General features: G+C 38.7%; 2 protein-coding genes across 3 annotated transcripts in view; both read left to right on the forward strand.

Moving 5' to 3' along the window:
* The window catches only part of slc16a5a (solute carrier family 16 member 5a), a 16622-nt gene extending 980 nt beyond the window's left edge, over nt 1-15642 (forward strand). Inside the window, exons 2-5 of one of the 2 annotated variants that reach the window (XM_035661649.1) lie at nt 2446-2897; nt 8087-8230; nt 9162-10001; nt 12714-12985. In XM_035661649.1, the coding sequence (XP_035517542.1) occupies nt 2549-2897; nt 8087-8230; nt 9162-10001; nt 12714-12985 (1605 nt within the window). In that variant the 5' untranslated portion in view covers nt 2446-2548. Of the gene's footprint in view, nt 1-2445; nt 2898-8086; nt 8231-9161; nt 10002-12713 lie in introns of those variants that run through there. The other variant, XM_035661657.1, reaches the window with a different exon arrangement.
* A 1252-nt stretch (nt 15643-16894) lies between these two features.
* The window catches only part of tap2t (transporter associated with antigen processing, subunit type t, teleost specific), a gene marked incomplete in the record, with an annotated part of 9281 nt that continues 1480 nt past the window's right edge, over nt 16895-24695 (forward strand). Inside the window, 9 exon segments of the mRNA XM_035671514.1 lie at nt 16895-17014; nt 18500-19047; nt 20576-20690; nt 20787-20917; nt 21871-22076; nt 22389-22586; nt 23307-23435; nt 23527-23718; nt 23810-23983. Of these exon segments, the coding sequence (XP_035527407.1) occupies nt 18543-19047; nt 20576-20690; nt 20787-20917; nt 21871-22076; nt 22389-22586; nt 23307-23435; nt 23527-23718; nt 23810-23983 (1650 nt within the window).

Below are 24695 nucleotides of genomic sequence, written 5' to 3' on the forward strand. Positions count from 1 at the left end.
TGTGTGTACTTACGTTACCATTACCTCTGAGTCCGAGAGCAAAGCATCTTCCACTTTGTTCTGACTGTATTTCCAGTCTTTAAACTTTCCTAAAGGTCCGGTGTGTAACATTAAAGGTGGATCTAATGGCACGCTTGGAAGGCTGAGCTGTATTCAGTTGGTTGCATTCTGCAACTTCACCACTAGATGTCACTGTATCCTGCACACTCGTCCTTTATTAAATATAAGTTTACCCTTTTTTTTTTGTTTTAACATTTTGGAAACGTGTTTGCTTTCTTACCAAGGGTCGGGTCCACACGGTAAATATCAAGCTCGGGGGAAAAGTGCCTTATATGTTCCCAGAGTCCTATGGGACCCTGGGAGAGCACATATGTAGAAACTTGGGGAAATATGTGACCTTAGAAACATAGGAAAGACCCTGGAGAAACAGCTAGCTTAGCATAGGGATAGTAATCGAGGACCGGCTCCAGTTGAGATAATAAAACTTTTAGGTTTCCACACAGAAAACTGATCAGGAATGGGGAGATAAGCAGAGTCGATGGCATTGGTATCAGTAACATCTTATCAGTTCCCTTCCCTAGCTTAGCATCTGTCCAGCAGCACCAATAAAGTTCAGTTCAGGTTTATTTGTTACAGCACCAAATCATAACATAAGTTATCTCAGGACATCAAATAGAACAGGTTCTGAAATATAAAGCTCACTGATTAACGTGTTGTATCTTGTTTGTTTGATAAGTAAACACAACAAACTGTTTTATGGCGGATTATTTGGATTCAAAGATAAGAATCTGCAAGTCAGTTTGGCTGTTTGCGTTACGAGTTTTGCTGCTGGGGAAAATGGAGTTTGTAAAACCACTGCAATGCCCCACGATCAGGTGAGTGCAGAGACATTAAAGTTGCATGATCAGGAACATAATGTCAGAAGATGCTGCACTGCTCGGTAGTTGGTAAATGTCTTCGGGGGGAAATTCTACTGGAACATTTGCACAGAGGGCTTTTTCATTCAAAGGTTTTCACAACTGTGTGTTAGTCTCATGCCGAGCCAGATTCCTTAAATCCAGTCAGACCTCTTCTTTGTTAATTCACTCAGAGTTCTGACCCGCAGACATAAAGTCCTGCATGTCTTTTTATGATTTGAAATTGTTATTTTAAAAAAAACCTGAAGTGATGGTGTTTTAGCCCCAAAGCACCGACAGGAAATTAGTTGTGGCACATGAGACAAGAGGTCTGAAGCTTTCTTTGAACAGCAATATCACGAAGACCTCCATCTGCCAGCTCAGGAGCATTGCCAGGACTAGGTAATTCCTTTCAGGTACAGACCCTGATTCATACCTTTGTTGACATTACTGTAACTTGGACTGCCTTTACTGATCGCCTTCAGCTTTGTACAAAAGATTTGAGCACTTTTCCAGTTGGTTTCCCTGCACCAGGTACTGTTTTATTGCTTGGTTTTAAAAGAGCAGGCAGTTATTGTCCCATTCCCTGTTGTTTACCTCTGTCCATACACTCATAGCCTGAGGCCTGTTGACCAGCTGTCGACTGTCTCCTGGTCAAGCTGAAGCAAGAGGCTGTAGGGTTTCTTATCAGGCTCCGTTAAAACTGCTCTAATCAATGTTTTAAAATTAATAATAGAGCAAATGACTATGTGCAATGTGTAGTAAAGGATTCGAGGAAGTTTGTTTATCATTATACAACACAAGGTTGCACAATGATGAAAGATAATAAATAAAATAAAACAATAGATACGGTTATTTATACTCGTTTACAACCAGGAAACAACTCTACAGCTCATCCCCTGAATCTTATTCTTATTTTACCTTATCTTATGTCTGGTAGCTCCTTTGGATTCCTGTATGAAGCGGTTTCTTGCTAATCGGGGAGTGGGAAAGCAACATATCCAGTTTCTATAGCAAGTTGAATCCCATGTGAGTTAAGGTGTGACAGAACAGACCTTTTATACTGTCCTAACAATAATACAAAAGATTCAACTCACCTGTTAATCAACGAAAAATAGATTTGAATAGTTTGTCTCAGCTATTGTGCAATTGTTAGGTAAAAGGTCAAATGTGTGACAAACTTTCAGCCTTCTAATGAAGTACTGTAGTTCTGCAGAGATTCTCTTGTCCATAAATTCTTCATATTCAATTCTCTGGATTTAAGAGAACATGTTTGTTTCCCACTAATCGTATCATAATCGTAATAGCTGCTAAAATAATCGCAATTTGATGTTTTAACCATATCGTGCAGCTGTATTCCCATGTGAGAATAAGATGTAAATCCTCACAGAAGTGACCTTTTATACTGTCCTCACATGTTAATCAATGAGAAATAGATTAGAATAGTTTGCCTCCACACACTAAAATGACTAAAGTTAGTCAGGAGACAGAAAATAAAACTTTTAAGTGATTCAGTTTCTTCTATAATAGTTTGCTTTGTTGTTTTTAGGTGTCCGTGAAGGTCGCAGCAGTTATAGTGACATGGGCCTCAAAAGTAATTACACACCCTGCAGAGCTAACACAGGAGCGCTGCCTGAGCTGCCAAGCAGAAAATGACTCAGAGAAATGGAATCAGAGGGACGAGCGATCGCTGCCTCCACTCGGAGGCCGCCGTGGTTGGCGAGCGGGCCAAAGGTATGGAGCGGGAGAAGGTTCCAGAGGACTGTGAATCCGAGGACGGAGGACGAGGAAGCTCCGTGGCTGTAACGGGAGTTGTCGAAGCTCCAGATGGCGGTTGGGGCTGGGTGGTGCTGGTTGCCACCATCATGGTCCTGGCTTTGACCCTGGCATTCCCTTCCTGTGTGGGAATCTTCTACACCGACCTGCAGAATGAGTTCCACGCCACAAACAGCGAAACCTCCTGGGTGCCCTCCATCATGACGTCGGTGCTTCACGCGGGAGGTAAAGTAGACAAACCAGGAAGTAAACTGGTCTGGTTTCCACTTAATGTGTAGATTAACTTAATTACTGTAACTGTTTCTTGGTACATAATATATTTGAGTTGGAATAATTCCACAGTTATCGTATTATTTGCCCCCTTTGCTTCGGGGTAATTTAAGTTCCTACCTGCTGCTGTTGTACGGGGGAAGTCTGTAACCTGAGAGAGGATTTGTGTGTGTTTTAAACTGTCTTGCTGTGTTGGTGTTGACTTAAAGAAGATTATTCCATGAGAAAGAGCAGCCAGTTTATTACCCACAACCCAGAGGGACCTGAGTACACGACACATCCACATTTTAAAGGGACATTGTGTGACTTGAACTCATAACCAATAAAACACACCTTTGTTTAAAATCAATACATCAATACATTCACTCAATAACGCCTCTGACCTGTAGCTTAGTTTTCTGACCTCTGACTTTCTGGCTTGTGTTATTGTTATGGTTTAGCGTTTACCATTATACTGTAATTACCACTTGTGGCCACAGTGGCCGCTGTTCAGCAGGATACAAAAATATTCATCATTCTTCTTTTGGTAGACTTTTAGGCACAATATTTGTCATATTTTGATCATTAGAAATCAAAATTAGATGATGTTTTATGTAGAAACATAACATACCTAGACAAGATTTCTAGATATTTCAAGATATTTAAAACTCCTCCAACAGATATATTGTGTTTCCTTCCTGTGACTTCTTCACAATAAAGGCCGACCCACGTTTCTTCAGCCGAATACTTTTAATAAAACAGCCGCAGTAGAACTTTTTTTGTTTTAAAGCTGTGATGTAGCTGTAGGAGATTGACCAGTAACCAGTGAGGCTGATATCAATGAGATCATGCATATTTGGATCCCTTGTACGTAGGCAGACAATTTGAATGGCAGACTTCGCCACACGTAAATACACTGAATGGCTATTGCCAAACAAATGCTGACCATAACTAGTATCCAAAACTTGGTGTAGCTTAAATAAAATCTTAAGGATGAAATAGGTTTTCATCCTTTGTGTGTTCGAGGATACTTTTATCTTCTCATGTAGCTTTAACAGAGCTCTCTCTCCAGTCAATAATGTCAACTTCCTTTCTCAATGACTCATTATGTAAGCTGAATGAAACAGGGAAGTAGTGTTAACTGTGCAACGGCATGCAAAGTCAGTATAGAGGATAAAGGTGAATGTGGCAACGTGTATTCTGTGCTTGTAGGAGGTTTGTTAGTGTCCTCTTACAGTAAAATTAGTCAAACATAGAGAGGAGTTTGGAGTAGGGAGGGTAAATTCACATGCATATCCAACTATTGGACACAATAACTGGAAGGAATGTGGTAATCTGGCCCTTCTGACTCAATCAGAGAGACTTTGTATGTTAGAAGAATAAGAAACAGGTTTTTGGAAATGTTAACCAACATAAATGGAAAATTGCAGATGAACATTTAATATCAATGTAAGAATATGGCCACAGTTTAGCACCATACCTGTTCAGCCATGTATTAGCTTTTGGCCTAGTCTTGTTATCAGAGGAAGGTTGTGGTTACATAAACAATTAGTACATGTCCAAGCCGTCATAATGGTATCAAGCTTCACCTCCTACTACATTCTTCCCTCCCTTTCTGAAAGCACACCTCGAAGCTTGTACACTTTGAATTGAATTTAGTTTTTTTTGGGTCTCACGTGGCACAGATTAGTTACTTATTATCAACATTTACACAGATTTTGACCTCTTCTCTCTGTGCCACACCCAGCTTCTGTTTAATTTACGATGAACTGACTTGATGATGACTTTTCTCAAGCATTAAACATGAAACGTATTATAGAATTAAAAACATAAATGTATGATTATATATGATAATAAATCAGAAATTATTATTTAATATAGTTAATACAAATATTATGTTCACTAAAAGGCACAACAAATGAGTGGTTGTTCGTACGTCCGTCCCATTCTCGAGAATGCGATATCTCAGGAATGCCTGGAGGGAATTTGTTAACATTTGGCACAAGCATCCAGTTGGACTCGAGGATGAACTGATCAGAATCTGGTGTTCAAACGTCAAAAGTCAAGGCCACTTTGACCTCACAAATGTTGGTCATAAATCAAGAATCCATGCACTATTTATGACAAAATTCACACAAATATTTGATAGGATAAAATGATGATTCCATTTTATAACCACAGTGACATTATTCAACACCATAACTCAGGAACAGAGGAGATTGTGTCAGAAACCTAACGGGGGACACATCTTGGGTGGCCACCTTGCTAAAAATGTGTGTACATAGCTTCTTCGCAGCGACAGCCACATTTTGAAGCTTTGTCTAAAGGCTCCAACTCTGTGTTCTGTCAGAATCAGCTTTATTTGCCGAACATGTCACACATACATGGAGTTTGACTTGTTTCTCTCATTGAACTTCAAACAGCTGCAACAGCAAAGCTTATCAAAGTTGAGTCAAATCAATTTCATATCCTGAGCCACCTCAGGAAGAACAGTTTGTCCCTTCCTGAAGAGGGCTTAACGGTTCTGAATCAAGTCCAGTTTTTCTTTTATTGATTTTGGACCCCAAGGGTCTTATATGAGTCCACCCTCTTCACTTCCTGTCCCTGGACGACAGCCAGCACCGGGGGCCTTCTGGTAGTCCACCACAAATTATACTTATATTGAGCTTCAGCCAATTGTCGTTGCACCATGTGAAGCTCTCTATCAGTCCTCTGTACTCGTCTGTAAAAATAGTTTCTAAGTGAAGACAGCATGTTTTTTCTGCCATTATACAGGACGATATAGTGATAACTTTGCCAAAAATACCTTTTATTAAAGTCTACATATATTATGTACATGAGACTGGACAGACATGGATGTAAATTGCAACTTGAGTGGTTGGTGGTATTAATCCACAGCTTAAAATAGTCCCAAACAATGCACTGTTTCCTCCTGTTCGAGTAACGTTTGCTAAAAATTAGATTGACCAGTTGTTTTAGGAAATAACTGAGCCTTATTTAACATGAAATCATATATTTGTGAGCTGTTTCTCCTTTAAGCTGCTGCATTGTGAGCTAGTCTCTTACTAGTTTAGGAGTACAGAGAGCTACAAGAGTGTGGAGGGACGTGATAACTTCAGAGTTCAACAGTTCTCAAGGTTTTTGGAGTCAGGAATGCTTTGATCTTATAGATTTTGCTGAGCTGACAGAAATGTGACAAGAATATCAGGTTTATCTTCATTAAGCTTCACAAAGTTTGAGTCAGTCAGTGTCCAGGTACAAATCCAAATTCATACAGGATGGTTTTGTGAAACTTTTCTGGTAAAACTTTAAGGGAAATTTTTTCAACCTGGACTTTATTTTCCTGTGTTGAATTGAATTTCTATTGTCGTGATATTGGTGAATATCCTCACATGGCTTTATGTGACTAGCACACAGTCCTATATTGAGTTACTTATTTTGGACAAGAGGGAACCCGCATCATTCCAGTCATTCCAAGATCCTAAGCCTGTCACCATGGCTGAAGGCTCGGCTTTCCCATTGTATCCAAGACAAAACAGAGTTAAACCCTATGTGTATAGATTCAAAAATACAGAACAAGTGTTTCTTAGCAATTATGTTGAACAAGATAATCGTGACATGAAGTTTTCCCATGCATAGTCTCAGACTTGGTCATTGGTCTTACCAAATATTCTAGTTGGTCTCGGCCGAGTTCAGCAATATATTTTCTTTTTTTAAAGTATCTTTATCCTTGAAAATAAAACAATTGTTGAAGCATGTTCAGAAAACCAGTACTGGTTTCATTTAAAATCCATCTAGAACCTGGTTATCAGGCAGCCGATCACTTGCAGTCGTATGCTTGGATGCCAAAACTTATCTAATTGGCAGAAGCATTCTTCTTTTCTGTCTCTGTCTGTCTCATTTGGACTTGGTCTAGACCAGTGGTTCCCAAACTGGGGGTCAGGACCCCCACCAAGGCTCACCAAAGCTTCATAGGGGGGTCGCGAGGCCTTCTTGATTTTAAGGGGTGCTAGAAAACTTGAAAAAAATACACAGTAGGCCTGTATCTCAACATTTCCTTGTACTTCTGTGAAGTAAACTAGATGGAAGTTTAGATAGATTTAGTTAATTTAATTCCAAAAATTGTAGCAAAGTCAAAAGTACTTAATCAAGAATGTTTTTATCTTTAACAAAAATGTTCTATGTAAACCGTATCAACATTTTTTTCTGAATCAAAATAACCTTACCGCATTACAGTGTATTATTTAATATCTAAACTTTGACGACCTGAACACAAGCTAGGTCTAAAACAAGCCAATTAAGTCTTTATCATGGTTAAAAATAAAAAAACAAAACAAAATACAGACAGAGGATTGTATAAAAAGTTCCTAAAAATAATTTAAAGTGAAATATTCAAAGGCAATAATCTAAAAAAAATGCTCAAAATTGATCCAAATCTCTCGTTTTACACAAACTTCCTTCTGCTATTGTGTTCACTGTTATCAGTTGTTCTGTATATGTTGAATAAAGTCGGGGTCCCTTAAGGAGAAAGAGTTGGACTCGACCCTCTTTGGAATCGACAGTTTTAACTAGACCTGGTCTTGGACTCAACAAAGGTAGTTTTGACTGCAGCAATAATGAAAAATACCTAAGTTAGACATTAGGCTTTAAACACTTGAAGCAGTGTGTGTGTCTTTAGGCTCAGTTAGGTCCCAGGTATTATCCCCATCAATTCCTTACAGCCCTGTTGCCTAACAACACAGGCACCTCCAGTGCGTGTTGAATTTACCACCCCAGTCGGTGACCTTTATCCAATATACCTCACCGGTTTTAGTACTGAGGCTTCAGGTGAAGATATTTGTTTATGAGCTGCAATTCAGGTAAAATGACGTGGTAGAGATGGGAAATTATAATCTATTTTGATGCTAACGCAACAAAATCTCATTGCACTGACAGTTATATGGGTCAGCTGCAGTTAAACACACCGTATGCACACATACATCTGTCATACACTGAGAGAGCAAACATACTTTCAGTCACACTTTCAGCACTTTCATTCAGCTGGTACAGATTACAGCTAAACACAAGTTATGTGAAACTGGCTGCAGGATTAAAAGAATGACCTCGCCTCTGCCCATGTCTGCTCTGGTATGCTTTAAACTAAGAGCATTACATTTGATCCACAGGTCCCTTTTGTAGCGTGTTGGTGGAGAAACTTGGTTGCCGAGCGACTGTCATGTTGGGCGGAGTCCTGAGTGGGCTCGGGATGGCTGCCAGTTCGTTTACCCAGTCCATCGGCGAGCTCTACATCACAGCTGGGGTTATTACAGGTCAGCAAGCATTCAGCTGAGTTATCATGCCCAGCTGACACCTGATGACCGTGGTTACACACAACCTGGCCGGCAAACAGCCGATGAGGCTTGGACCAATTTAGCAGCTGAAGTGCCAGATAGTTTTCTCAGGAGATGTTGGACGCCAAACCTGAAATATTAGGCTTAAATTAATCTGGACAAATGTAGGACTCTTTATAGAAGCTTATGTTGCTCTATGGGTAAACATTAGCTTTAGAAATTACAGTTAAATACAGAAAAGTTAAGTTAGAGTTGGTGTTTTGGGGATTTCTGTGGAGTTTTCTGCCCCCAAGTGGCCAAATAAAAACAAGCAATGCAGCTTTAAACTTCAAATAAAACCATTTTAAACTGAAGAGAATTCCAGTTTATTATGACTTCAGTCACATTTTCATAGTTTTGGCTATAACAAAATTTTATTTGCTAAAGTAATTGCTCAGATCCGGGAATAGGAACTACAACCAAATCCAACAGGGCAGGAAACAAAGTCACACACAAACACTTTAACCAGATTGTCAAAACAACTTGTGTTTGGAGGTAAAACTAAACATGAGTGCATATGAAATAAATGTAATAATGCCTCAATATGACACATTTTGTGTGCAGAAAAAATACAACAAAATATATGTTCACAGTTTTATATTTCTAGCATTCACCTTAGTTTTCTCTTTCAGATAAGTTTAGTGAACTGATTGTTAGAGTTTATTCCCAGATCTCAGCAAATAACTTGATAATCACAATTTTATCTAGCTAAAAAGGTGCAAAAATAAGACCCAAGTTGTGATAAACTAGACCTTTAGAGTAGATTGTTGTTGTTCAGAATATGTTTAGTCCTGATATAACACATCCATACACGCTGCACATTCATTCATGCATACGTTTTTAAATCAATGATCTTCTTTCATCGTTCCAGGTCTTGGTTTCTGCTTCAGCTTTCAACCCGCTGTTACGATCCTCGGGCACTACTTTGTGCGCCGCCGTGCGTTTGCCAACGCCATATCCTCCACAGGCACAGCGCTGGGACTGTGTACTCTGCCCGTCCTGGGCAACTACCTCCACACAGAGCTGGGCTGGAGGGGCAGTTTCCTCGTTTTGGGGGCTGTCCTGCTTAACTGCTGCGTGTGCGGCGCAGTGATGAGGCCCCTCCAGCCCCCCAAGCATCGAGGCCAGCCGCTGATGAACCACGGACCCCCTCCGCCAGAAGAGGAAGGTGTTAAGAAGAAAAAAAGCTGGCCAAGAACGATATGGAACTTCCTGGTGGCGTCCATGAGCAAACACATGGCCTTTGATCAGTTCCTCAACAACTCACGTTACTGTGTGTACTCTATAGGCATCACCTGGATGATGCTTGGGTTTGTGGTTCCCTTGGTGTATCTGGTTCCCTACGCCACAGCAAACAAGATGGAGCAGGGCCGCGCTGCACTGCTGCTCTCCATCCTGGGCATTGTCAACATCGTGGTGCGGCCGCCGTTTGGCATCATCTTCAACATGCCCTGGTTCAAAGGGCGACACATCTATGTATTTTCCTCAGCTCTGCTGGTCAACGGGCTCAGTAACAGTATCTGCTGCATTGGGCCCAGCTTTAACGTACTGATCACTTACGTGGTCGTCTACGGGCTGTCCATGAGCGTGGTGGGCTCCCTGATGTTCACCGTCCTCATGGATATAGTGGAGATGAGCCGTTTCCCCTCAGCTCTGGGCCTGCTTGCTATCATGGAGAGCATCACACTGCTCATTGGGCCTCCACTGGCAGGTAACACCAGATGGAGAGGACAGATATGGTGGGAATGTAGAACACACTTGCATAAAATCTAGTTTCACAGGGTTCAGGCAGATTGATGGGTTATTCAGGTGCTCTGGGGGAAGAACTGGTTCATTGGCTGAGTAAAAAAACAAACTTCTTATTTCCAGGTGATTATACGCTAATAAAATAACTGCTAATAGATCATCCTAAATGTTTCACACTGGACCTTTTAAAACTTTATTTTTATCGTGTTTTTTTGTGTTTATTTAAATTTTTTTTTTGGCTTTGAGCCGCTTTGTCTGTTTAATATCTAGATTAATGTTTTATGAGTGGAGTTAATTAGCCACTTTTCCAGTGTGCATAATCAAAACTGGCTTTGGATACGTATGTTGTATGGAACTGGGACACAGCTAAAGAGCAGCTTGCGCTCCTGATTCGCAACCTGAACCTTTCACTGTCCATCGGGGGCAGAGGTGGACATGGCCTGATTTTAAAGGGCGTGTCCTCTAGATTTTGATCACCTCTTGCTGATAGCATCTGACTGTTATTTACCATGTGCTCTGAAAAACAATGAAATGAAACGTCCAGAGCAGCTCTGCGTCTGATAAATATTAACACCTTTGTATCAGACCGTTAGGAGCGACCTTGGAGCTCAGTCTACTTTCTTGCTGCGATCTTTTCTGCTTTAAATCAGAAAAGGGTATTTTAAAATAGATTCAAAAACACTAGAAAAGTTATATTGTGCATGTGTTTTGTGCACACGTTTCTGCTCGTGTGTTAATGTGAATGGCAGAAATACAGAAATAGAAGGGCCAGCCCCTCCTGCTCGAGGCTGTTGCTGTAAATAACAAAATGTTCTCAGTCAATTTGGCCACTACACAGAGAACAAAAGACACGAGTCAGCAGTAGTGAGAGAAGTATTTAGATCTTTTACTTAAAAGTACTAATACCACACAGAAAATACTCCACTACAAGTAAAAGTCCTGCATTTAGACCCTTTAAAGTAAAATGTGCTCATAGTGCAGTATGGTCCCTGTCAGTGTTTTACTGTTATATTGGATTAATATTACTGCTGCACTGATGTGTACATGCACAGATTTTGGCACAGGAACAGGAAGGGCATGAAAAACAGAAATACTCAAGTAAATCAGAAGTACTTCGGACTCATAGGTGCAGCACTAGTAGTAAATGTTCTTAGTTACATTGCACCACAGCAAGTGTGTGTTCATTGGCAGCCGAGCGGGGAAAGGGCAGAGGCTCTCCGCTGTCTCAGATGACAGTTATGCTTCCCCTGTTTATCTGACTGCTTATATAGCCGGGCAGACACAAGTCACAACAGAATCACTTTACACACACACCGTCTGCTCTTCCATGTGGTTGCACTCAACTGAAACGAGTCAACAAAGAACACACGGGCTGCTTTTTAATCTGTCTGCTTATACTTTATTTATCTTATTTTATGGGTCTGTAAATTCCTTTTAATTCCCCCAAAGCTTCCTGTTATTTATTTGGTATTAATTATAATGTAAAACAATGTCTGAGACGGTTTTTAGTGTATTGTTGTGCTGAGTTCAAAAACAGACAAATTTTATGGAAAGCTCCATTTAAATTATATTTCTCATACGTGTTTTCCTGTAGTCAAACTCCACATTTTTGCATGTTCAGTTGACCTAAAAGGTGATACTCACCACATACTTTTTGGCATCTGACGCTTTGAATGGAAGGAATGTCTCTTTGCAACCCTTCATCATTGATTGCATGTCTCCACCGGCTGTGACAGGTTCAACCAAAGAGTTATTTTTTCCACCGCTTGCTTTCTTTGAATACATTTAACGACTGAAATTATCCAGTAATTTACAAAAACAGCAAAATTCTGAGGTTGAGAGTTTGAAGAAAGAAAAGTTTTTCTTCTGCTTTCCTATCCTATTCTGGTCATTTTTTTGTTTGGGAACCACTGCTCTGTATGTCTGTGAAAGACAGTTTTATTACCAGTAATTATTACCGTCTCAGCAGGGGCGGATCTAGAGGGGTGGCAGTGTCTAAAAAATGCCTGGCCATCCCAGATTGGTGTCAAATTGTTGTGTTAATGTTAAAAAACAGGATTAATTTAATCATCTGTTATAGCCACATTTTGGACAGTCGCTCCAGGAGGTTGCGATAAAAAGAAATAACGCAAATTCAACCACAGATTTGACCAATCATTGCAGCTTCCTGAATGTTTTAATGAATTATACAAAAAAAACATTTTCAAAGCCTAAAAACATCATCATCATTAGCGTGCATCACAATTTTTTGAAAATCTGCTGTGAAATCATGAATATTAGGCTGCAACAATCCTGTAAAACCCTGCCCTGTTTAGACTCAGTGTTAGGCTTGAGTTCAGTGAAAAAGAAATGCATTTGGAACAGTATCTAAAGATGTGGAAATTTCTAATGTTACCTTTAGATATTTCTGTTCTATGCTTTACTAATGCGACAGATTAACGTAATTATTTGAGTTAAAATGTCTTTATTTGGGGGGTTTTCAAACAAATATTGATATACAGACTGTTTGCAATTAAATCAGCATATATTTCTGTCTCCATGCCACCCTATAAATATTTCTCTTCTTTTCATAAAAATTCTTATTATTTACAGTTGTTGATTTCTAGGAAATAAGAATATAGTTCAAATAAAATGTTCAAAATGCCGACATTGCTGATGTTTTCTCTTGTTGTTGTAGGAGTCCTGGTGGACAGGACAGGCCAGTACTTCCACGTCTTCTTTGCCTGCAGTGCCGTCGTTGCCTCATCCGCCGTGTTCCTCATTGTGTCTTTTTACTGGCTGGACAAAAGGGACAGGAAGTGGTCACAGCAGGGGCAACCATCCGCACTGCCTGAAACAGCGAGACCTGCTCTGGACATAGTTCCCGGCTGTCAGTACAGCAGTGTACCCACAGAGGTAGACAGAGACAAGGCATCGGCTAATGGGGCGGAGTATATCACCAGCGTCTGAACCCTGCGTACACTGTGTCGCCCTCAGCACGCTTCACACTCTGGGTCAGATTGCCCTGCAGATTATTTTCTAATGTTTGTGCCAGCTTGCTTGGTGCGCCAGATGTTGCAAAGTTTGCTTTTCTGTGGTTGAATGTCACTTCAGCCTGCCTGGTCTGCATCTGGAACGCCATAAAAGTCTAAACAAACACTATGAATGATTTGCACTGTTTGACCACGGTTGGACACTTGATCTTACGTACCAAAATTAACAGATGTGCACTTACAACTACAATGTGATTGTACTGTTTCTTGTAAAATGCTGCTGATCTTATATATGTGATCACACAATCTTATCATACAAGCCAAGAGACACACATGAATCTTTGTTTGTAGAAATCACTCAAGATGCTTTCAGGATGTTTGCTGGAGTTTATTGGTGTATTAGAATATGAGCTTACAGACACAAAGAGTGGGTCTGAGTAGGTATCAGAGAGTGATACAGTAGCCAGAGTGGTTGAAATCAAAATAACAAGCAAATTTAGCATTAATATCAATGAGTGAAATAAACGGGTGAGGAAATGGGTGAGAAAAAAGCAAGTAGAAAAGTTAAAGGACCAGTGTGTAGGATTTAGTGACATCTAGTGGTGAAGTTACAGATTGCAACCATTTGAGTACAGCTCAGCCTTACGTAGCGATTGCCTGTTCTGGGCTACTGTAGATAGTGGAGATCATACACTAATAAAAACACATTATATTCCAGTTCTGCCAATAGATCCTCTTAAAAGTTGCACACTGGAACTTTAAACTAAGGATAATGTTGTTGTTCTATTTTTTTTATTTTCAACAAATCTAAAAAAAAAGACCAAAACCATCAATGTGTTAGCATTTGTGGAATAACACAAGAAGTTCCCATCATGCAAAGTGCAGACGGCAGACCACACATGGCAGCTTCCCTTCTGGGGAAGCTGCCATTCTTCAGACGGATATTTTTCTGTCACTAATTTTCATGACTGTAGCTGTGATGAAAGACAATCTTTAATCCTGCTTAAAGAAATAAAGAAATATCCATCATTTAACACAACACCAGACCGATATGAAGTGAATCAGAGGTCTGGAACCAGGCTTAATAATCGCAGCCTTAAAAAAACAGTCTTAATTCCTGTTTACACTGGCTGCGCTTCAAAACGAGACCGGCACAGGGCCAGTTTGTGCCAGTTGAACCTGGTTTACGCTCCAGTTCAGCAGCTTGTACCGTTTGTACATAAACAAAATACAGCAGCATCGTAAACAATACCGACTAATAAACTCATATTTCAGAGGGTTTTTAGTGGCTAAATCGATATGTTAAAGGTACCGTCTCTGCAAACACTTCACACATCTACACTATGTGCTGCCGTTTGATTGTCAGCAGATTGAGTTTCAGCTGCTGCCTGCAACCTATTTAGGGGAGTTGTAACAGAAAGTGATGCACTGGCAGCCGTTGAGTTACAACTTTTTTGAGATTAAATACAAGCACTTACATTTGGGTGCTTGCCAATATGAGTACTTAATAATTCCATTACAGTTCTAACAGTGACTTCCCCAGTGAATTTTAGACTGTAACAAATTAAACGTTGTGCTAATGTTGTTGTAAATGTTAGTTAAAATATCAAACTACTACATTGCTTGCACACCCAGTGGTCTCTACTGAAGACCTAAATCTTTGAAAACAGCTTATAAATATGTAGCTTTTATCAAACGTTACTCAAACAGGAGAAAATAGTGTATTAGTTAGGGACTATTTTCAGCTGCGGATTAATCCACATTTGCTGCTCTAGTGAGTATTTACAGCCTGTTTCAGTATTTCAAAATAAAGTGTGTTTGTAGTAAAGAAGAAAGGATTTTTTTGGAGCTCTATGGCAGAGGAAGAACATATATTCGACTTTATATACATTGTTGGTTTTGGTCTTTTCGTGGGATTTTCGAGAATAAGAAAAATCACTGGAATTATTCTTTAAATAATATAATAATCTTCCTCATCTTTAATTGTCAATAACTTGTGAAGGCATTAAACCCAACACGCTGAGCATATTTTGTGTTATTGAGTATGGGTCGCTTTAGATCATTGAAGGCATATATATTGTTCTTCACTCACTGTCAGATGTTAGAAATCGTACTGTAGTAGCAGTAATGAATCATGTTTTTGTGTTTTCGCCAGCTTTTCACTCCTTAAAGGAACAGTGCCTTTTTATATAGATATATATAACTGGTGTGTTTCTACACACAACCACAGGATGAATATCACACCGATGATTTCACGTTGAATGTCAGCTTAAAACTAAAACAATCATTTCACGAGAGGAGCAGACTGGAGGAGTCTCACATGTTCAAAACAGACACGTTTATGACACTGAGTTTACCTTCATGTGACAGACTTCAGATCAGTGAGACTATAATCACACCACCTGCACAGGTTTGAACAAAGCTATTTTATGTCACATGTGACTGAAAGATTAAATACACATTTCAGGTATGAGCTGTATTGCAGTAATCAAAAGTGTAACCAGCGATCAGAGGATTTATTAGTCATTTTTTTAAAGGCTTGTCTTGCTTTGGGCCAAATTATACCTTTATTATAGATTCTTTATTTATACATTGTGATCGGGGGAAAAATAATAAAATGAGTTTTAAAGTTGCCTTTGTTGTGAATTTGTGTGAGTGTGAGTCCAAACATTTCTTTCATGCACTATGAAACCACCACAGTGGTATTTACCCTCTCATACTAAAAAACTACTTGTAAAACTACAATTATTGACGTAAAAGCAAAATTACCAACTGTGGAAAGATGGAAATTATTGTAGTTTGTGGTCTTTTAATAGCACATTTATATGAATATATGAACAGAATGATAAAGGCCTTTTAGGGCACTGGTTTCCAACATTTCCCTTAAAGGACGCCCTTTTCTATCATTAAGTAAACTGACTTAATTACATATTTTATTGATATTTCATATTATATTCAACGTGTGACAATAACAGCACAGAACAACTAATAAATTGAACAATGAACCCAAACAGTGAACACAGTAATTGCAGGAAGTTTGTGTAAAATTATCAATTTGGATGAATTTTGAGCAGATTATTTGCTGTGAATATTGATCAGAGACTAGTTTTCCTGATATTTTTAGCAACTTTTAACATTTTAAATGTATGGAAGCAGATTTATGCTCAACATTTTGACCTTTAAAATAAAAATGTAATTTTAACAATGTCCGGTGGCACACCACTGGATATAAACCTAAAAATACTAAGGCTATAACATTACTCCAAAGTAAAAGTAAAAGCCAGATTAAAAAGATAATTTATTTTGGTCTTGTCCCCCCCATATCTTTTTATATGTATATATAAGCACAATATTATATTCGTGCTTTTATTTTTAAGTATCTAATTTGACCTTTTTATATGAAAATGTATAGTTGTTTTTTTTCCTTACCCCTAAAGTAAATGCAGTATTAAATCATCAAATTGAGCCTTCCTGTTGCAGAATTCCACATCCACAAATCTAAGTTTAACAATTATAAACCATCTTTTTCGCTTTTTATTACAAACTAATTTAATAATTTAATTACTAATAATAATTTTACTCTAAATTTTACTAAAAAAAATAAATAGGAAAGCAATCCAAACTTTATTGACCTTCTCTGTTCATGTATTGTTTATGTTTACCTGTTTGTAAATAATGTTGTTTTTTTTAAATAAAAAAAAGATGAAAACCTCCACACAGATATAAACTGCCGTCATCTTGTGGCCGTGGAGAGAAACGACGGGCTGCTGTTGAGTGTAAAAGGATAAAAGGAAGCGTTTAGTTTAATATCTATCATACTTACAGCGGAGGAAAAAAGGGAAAACAACTGAGACGAGTCCAGTGTTTTTAATATTATGTCTGTTCTCCTGGTTTCAGACGTACAGAGCCGGTACAGGTCAACAACGCGTCACCAGCTGAAAGTGAAAGTGAAAGTAAAGCACCGATAGCTTTTAGCTTACCGTGGACTGTGAGGGGGAAACTCACGGTAAGTCATCCAAATGAAACACTAAAACCTCAACTGCATGCACATGTTAATATATCACAGGGTTTTTTAGACTACCGTGAATCGGCAGCAACCGACAGCAGCGACCTGTAATGTTGTTACGATGTTACAGCAGTTAGTAGTTACAGTAACGTTAGCGACTAAAGCTACAATCAGTTGGCTGTGAAGTTATAATGGTTCAGTAAAAAGACCTTAATATGTTGTAATTATACAGGTATTAACTGTCAGCTGCCAGTATTATATTATATTATAATCTATTGGATATCGCTTTATGTATCTGCGTACAGCTGTGGAAAGTAACTAAGTACATTTACTCTGCAAACTGACTTTTTACTGCACTACATTTATTATATATATATGGAAGGTTAATATTTATATTCAGAGTCAGTTTGTAATGTAAATGTACTTAAGTACAATATTGAGCTACTTGTGATTTACTCAAGTATTTCTGTTTTATACTGCTTTGTTCTTCTGCTTCCAGTGGTGGAAAGTAACTAAGCACATTTACTCTGGTATTGTACTTACTTATACTTTACTCAAGTATTCCAGTTTAATACTGCTCCTTTGTTCTAATAGTAGTGGTTGAAAGTAAGGTAGTAATAAGTACTGTGACAACTATTGAAAACTTACTTACAATAAATTAAATAAAACAAAATAAATAATACATTGGCGGAAACTATTACATACATTTATAATGTATTCCAGTTGTTTAACAGACCCTGAAGGTTTTATTTTTCTTGTTGTCTTTTCTTTTGTATGTTGTACAATTTAATTTATCTTTATATTAATTTTATTATATGAAGTATACAATAAAAGAGCAGATTTTAAGATGAAAGGTTTATTTATACACGTTTAGAAGTTTATGTATTGAATATTTTCTTAATTAGGTTTTAAAAAACAGCAGTAGTAGGTCCACTTCTTATGAATATATGTACATTATCCTGTTATTAATTAATAATAATAATAATAATAAAAACAATGTTGGAATAAGCTTTTACTTAAATAAAAATAGCAATACCACAATGTAGAAATACTCTTAAACAAGTACAGAAATATTGGCACATTTCAGTATAAATTATTGGATTATAAGTATTCAGTGGTGGAATGTAACTAAGTACTGTACTTAAATACAATTTAGACGTACTTGTACTTTACTTTAGTATTTCCATTTTATGCCACTTTATACTTCTACTCCACTACATTTATGAAGCAAATATTGTGTTTTTTCTACTCCACTATATTTATTTGTTAACTTAAATTGGAATTTGCAGAATTTTTTATTCTTTATTTAGAGTTATTACAAAACATACAGTATATATATGAAGATTTGAATGTTATATGAACATATCAACATCCATAAAATGGAAATACTTGAGTAAAGTACAAGTACCTCAGACTTGTACTTCAATGCAGTAGTTAATGTGCCATCAGATTTAAACTGTATAACAGGAATATTTGTTGTTTTAGGATCAGATTCAACCTCCTGCAACCGACCGCCCACCAGAGGAAGATGAACGAAGTGGCAGCATGTGGATGTTTCATTCTTCTGTTCGACGCGGTGCTGTGTTCGGCACAGTGGGCCCTACTGGTGCTGCTGGGCTGCTCCGGTTGTGGCGGACTGGAAGGCGTGTGGGCCTTTGGGGCAGCGAAGTGGGCCATTCTCCATCTGTTCACCTCCAAGCTGACTGATGGAAAGCCCCCGGCTGTGCTCTGCAGGTTGGTAGCGCTCCTCGGCCTCCTCTGTCCTGCGTTTGAAAGTGGACGCTTCCTTACGGCGCCTCCCTCAGAGCCTTACATGGGACCCAATCCCGACCTCAACATACTGCTCCTGGGCCCGATGTCCTCGTCACTGGCCTGTGTGGTTTGGGAAAAGGGCCTCAGTGGTCAAAGAAAGACGAGGAAGGTCGACGCTAAGCTGGATGCGAAGCGGTTGCTCTTGAGGATGCTGAAATACTTCAAACCAGACACCTTTTACCTTATTGCAGCTTTCAGCTTCCTCATCTTAGGCGTCGTCTGTAAGTATGAAACATACCAATCATCATTATATTTCATATAGTACTTCTGCATATATGCCTGATTAGCTTCACATTGTATCTGCTGCATTACTGCTTTTTTTGTAGAAAACCTTTAAAGTCTGAGGTTGTATTTTAAATATTTCTTGATGTCAACAAATCCCATGAAAAGACTGTTTCCTGTTTCTAAAGACTCTCTTACTACCCTACTCCATCTGCCACACTCAAACCCCCAAAGTTCCTACTGGAGTAAAAAAAGGGTCACAAATATATAGTTTAATTTGTTAAAAAAAAGGCTCAGTCATTTTTTTTAAAACAGCTTTTATGAAATGCTACTTAAAGTGGAATAAATAGTGCATTTGTTGGGGACATCAGTGGATAAATCCACATTCAGTGCTGTATTTACAGCAGCGGGACAGGACTCTTAGGTCAGTTAACATTACAGTTTCAATTTTAAAGCTCTTTACCCTCTTAACACTGACATGGTGAGTGGCTCAGACTTTGTGCAGCTTAATGAAGATAAACCTTTTATTAGATTATTGTCACATTTCTGTCAGCTCAGGAACATTTATAAGATCAAAGCATTCCTGTCTGCAAAAACCTGAGAACTGTACAGTTATTACATCCCCACACACACTGTTTCAGCTCTCTAATGGTGGTCGACCAATGTGGGTTCTTCAGTAGCTGATAGTTAGAAAGCAGGACGACTGATTGCTGATATAAAAACAAAGAAAAATCATGTATAATTCTATTATTCCATCCACATTACAATCTAATATACTTGGTTATTTATAGATGGATTTTTTATTAATTAGTGAAACAGAAATATACATAAGGTTTCTGGTATTTAAGTTATTCAACTGCATTATTAAAACTTGCTATAAATATACATATATAGATACCAACCTTTTCACCACCTCTCACTCACAGGAGGGGGCGCTAACATCGTTCCACAGCAACCACACTGAGAAACTGCCTGCAGACATTTTTTGTTGTATCTCAACATGCCAGATAATCTGTCTATCTATAATCTCTACAGATTTTAAAGGGGAAGTCTGTCTGTATTCTTCTTATTGCCTCAGCCTGAAAGACATTGGTTCTTACTGAAAACTTAAATCTTTAAAAACAGCTCACAAATTTAGGATTTCATATTAAAAAAGGCTCAGTAGTTTCCTAAATCTGCTGGTAACTGTATTTTTTTTACGTAACTCGAACAGGAGTAATTTAGTATATTTGTGGGGACTATTTTAAGATGCGGATTAATCCACATTTTGTGCTCTAGTGAATATTTGTGGCAGCAGGATGGTATATGTGTGATTGAGATTCATGGTAATAAGGGACCCGGTGCAACAGTGTGGCTCATTGAATAAAGATACATCAGGCTTTAGATACACACAATACTTTTTAGTGGGACATGTTTATTGTTGGTTTTGGTGTTTTTATGTGATTTGCTGAAAATAAGAGAAATATAGAAGATCATTGTATATAACATTTCATGTACGTAATCTGTGTCATTCCTCTGTCCTAACAGGTGATACGTTTATCCCACTGTACCAGGGGAAGGTTATTGATATGCTAAGAGGTCAAGTACTTCAATCCGGCTTCTTTTATGCGATCGGACAGCTAACACTTGTCTCTCTTGGAAGGTAATGAAACTGTTTGCATATCCTCTTGTCCTTTTGTGATTTCACTAACAACACAATTACCTAAAAAAATTTGATTAAATGTCTCCATCTCAATAGTGCTCTGTTCTCTGGCTTACGAGGAGGTATATTTATGTGCACCCTGGCCAGACTGAACAAGAGACTGAAGCATCTGCTGTTTCACACCCTCCTGCAGCAGGAAGTGCACTTCTTTGAACAGAACAGCTCTGGTGAGGAGAACACTGTAAACACACTTCACGTCTGTTATTGTGGGGCATATTTTTGTGGACACGACACGTTTTCTACATAGTCAAGTCAGTACATTTTAAATAGCTCATTTAAAAACAACAGGAGCTAAGCCAGTGCTTTTCAGTCGAGGCAGATGGAAAGAACATTTCACTCACACATAAATCTGCTGCTCTAACAGCCTCCACTCCTCTGATATTACAGCCTGGCTGCAGGAATTTGCTCCCATTCAGACAGGAGAGCATCAGTGAGGTCCAGCACTGATGTTTGCCGCTAACATCTGGCCCACAGTTCGTGCTCCAGCTCATCCCAAAGGTGTTGGATGGAGCTCTGTGCAAGTTTTTCCACACTAAACTGGGAAAAACTTTTATTTATGGACCTGACGTGGAAACAGGAAAGGACAAAACACTGTTAGAATCACAATACGGTCTAAAATATCATTGTATTTGGACACAGGGGTGATTATGTTTACCCTGTTCACCATCTTTGTTTAGTGTGTTAGCATACTAACATTTGCTAATTAGCACTAGACCTTCGTGTCATTAGTTTTGCAGGTATTTGGGAAAACATTTTCATTTTTTTACCTGATGATGGCGCTAGAGGAGCAGTTATAGGATCATCTCAAGGGGGGCATAAATGTGTGTACCAAATTTCATAATAAGTAGAAGATTTCACTCGTATTTGGACACAAGTATGCACTAGTAAGTGGTCAAACTGTCCATTGGAGAGGTGTTCCTCATTCACTAAAAGAACAGTCCACATTAGTTCTTATTAATTGCGCTTAGCTGACCCATAAAGTATTATTTTATGATCTAAAGTTATTAGTTACAACTTATAACCCATTTAAAATGGGAGCCCTTCTAGAAAGTGGAACCAATTTGACTTTTCCTCCATAATCTGAAACAAACATCTGTCTTTTCTCCCTTTCACTATTCAGGAAGTCTTTCCTCGCGCCTGCACTCTGACGTGGACAGGATGGGCCGCACGGTGGCGCTGAACGCCAACGCGATGGTTCGCAGCACGGTCAAAACCGGCCTCATGCTCGTGGTGATGTTAAAACTGTCCTGGGAGCTCACACTGCTCACCTGCATAGAGATGCCGCTCTTGGCCATCTTGCAGAACAAATACATCACTGTGTCCAAGGTAGGTGTGAATATCCAACAGTAGTTCAGTTCAAACATCACAGTGTTACTTTAAATATTTATGAATATATATGAAATGAGACTTTCTTCTTCCCACCTCCCAAGATAAAGAAGCAAAGCGGTTACAGTTATTAGACCATGATTGTGGCCTTTCAGTAAGCTTTAAACATAGAAGTATCATACAATAAATCATAGCTCAGCTCACAACACCAGCAAGGGGAGCTCCAATGCTAAAAGATACTGAAAAACAACATTCAGTCTGTTCCTGTGCAGCTTCTTGTTTCTGAATCAGTGTGTATTCTTTGTCTAACAGGAGCTGAAAGATCAGATCCAGGACTGTCAGGCTAAGAACAAAGACCTGGCCTCCCAGACGATCAGCGGGATTCGTACGGTCCGCAGCTTCAAGGCAGAGACGGATGAACTGAGGAGGTATAACGAGGCTCTGGAGCAGATGTGCGCTATTAAGAGACGTTCAGGAATCTACAGTGCAGTCTTTGGCTTAACAAAGAGGGTAAGATGGCAGACGAGCACATCCATGGATGGATTTATCCAGGAAGCAAGACAACATGTTGGGCTTTCAAATCATTATATGGTCATCTGTATCGAGGCTCACCACCAGGAGAAGAAAATATGAAATATGTACCGTCAATAAATGGTATTATGAGATAGAAAATCAAAATATAGTTTTTTTTAATGTTAGATAGAGATATTAACTCAAAATCTAAACTTTATAAAGTCAAAATGTTTATAGACATCAATGTTTTTGACTTACAAGGTTAAAATATGATATACTTAGTCATAAATAATAAGTCAGAATTTTGACATATATGGTCATAATTCTGAAATAGTAAGGCAAAATTTGACTTGACCAAAATTAATGAAGTTTTAATTTTGAGATAGTCACTGTGATGTTTAACTTTTTACTCATTAAGTCAAAATTATGAATAAGAATTTAAACCTGAGTTAACATTATGAGATAGGAAGTAAAATTATTAGATAAAAAGTCAAAATTGTTTCATTTTGACTTATATAATTAATCTAATCTTTTTTATAATTTTATGTTTGTAATTTTTTTTAACATTTCATCTATTTTTTTCTTTACCTGGCAGGAGTGGTCTTCTGTACACACGACCTGCTCCAATAATGCTAAAAAACCTTTGTTTGGCCCTTGTTTTTTTAGGAGCCTGTGTAATCTGTGAGTAATTCCTCTCTATGTACTTTGTCCATTTAGCTGGTGAGTCTGGGGATAAAGGTATTAATGCTGGTGCAGGCCCGCAGTCTCATCTCATCAGATCAACTCAGCATCGGCAGTCTCGTGACCTTTATATTGTACCAGAAGCCCATGTCCAACAATTTAAGGGTGAGCTGGGATACAGATATTTTACACTGCACTTGAGTTGTAAAATACATAATAACTGCTGTTGATAAAGATTGTTTGATTTTTGAAACAGGAGATTTTGTATTGCGTTGGAGAGACGATGTCCACAGTCGGAGTCATCGCCAAAGTGTTCGGTTATCTCGACCGAACACCACAGTGTAAGAAGGACGGAGAGTTGGCTCCGGAGAAGCTGCGGGGAAGAATAGTTTTCCAAAATGTCAGCTTCACATATCCCTCATCTCCTCCAGAGAAACCGGCACTGAAGGTTTGACCCTGTAGTGTCACTGTGTGTTTAGAGTGGTTAAACATTTAACAGCCACTAATTCATCTTTATATCATTAACATGTTCTGCACAGTCGGTTTCTTTGGAGCTTCAGCCAGGGAAGATGACAGCACTGGTGGGTCCGTCCGGGGGTGGAAAGACTTCCTGTGTCAGCCTCCTGAAGAGACTCTACGAACCCCAAGAGGGACAGATCCTGCTGGACGGAGAGCCGCTGCACCATTACCAACACAAATACTTCCATCAAAAGGTACAGTAGGCAACTTCATCATCATCATCCATATCTATCTGTTATTGGATTGGCATTGGATATGAACACTGATACAATACATTCAGTTAATTAATAAAGAGTCAGGCACTGATTGTTTGTTAATAAATCAATACCGAGGTCCATAAACAAATGTTTTGTCAGTTTACTGTTATAAAGTACGAAATAAATCAGAACATATTCACATTTAAGAAGCTGAAATCAGAGAATTTGGAAAAGAAAATTCTTTATAAAATGACAAATTATTATCAAAATAGTTTGCAATTAATTTGATAGTTGACAGCTTTATTATTTAGATTTAATGACACATTTTTGCAACTCTAGTTAGCATGATAACATTTGCTAATCAGCACTAAACATTCATTAGTTTTTCAGGTATTTGGTCATAAATCAAAGGGAACCAGTATTGCGGAAGAAAAGATTTTCCGGCCTGCGATGGGGGCGGAGAGCGAGCAGTTAGGGGAGCCAGTCATCAGGTCACGCGTCGCTCGCTGCGTGTGCTGGTACCAGGACTTCATCATAACTGAACACGTTTCATTGACATTTTTCACTCAAAGACCACCAAATGTCAACCTCAATGGTGGCGCTAGGAGATGTTTTGGGGAGTATTTCAGGTCTGTCCGGGTGGCCCGTGACTGAGCAACCTGTAGCAGCTATCTAGCCTAAAAGCAGCTGCAATTTAAGCTGTTTAGAC

This window comes from Morone saxatilis, unplaced genomic scaffold (assembly GCF_004916995.1).
Source record: "Morone saxatilis isolate NCDOM2014 unplaced genomic scaffold, NCSU_SB_2.0 Contig1, whole genome shotgun sequence".
NCBI classification, from domain to species: domain Eukaryota; kingdom Metazoa; phylum Chordata; class Actinopteri; family Moronidae; genus Morone; species Morone saxatilis.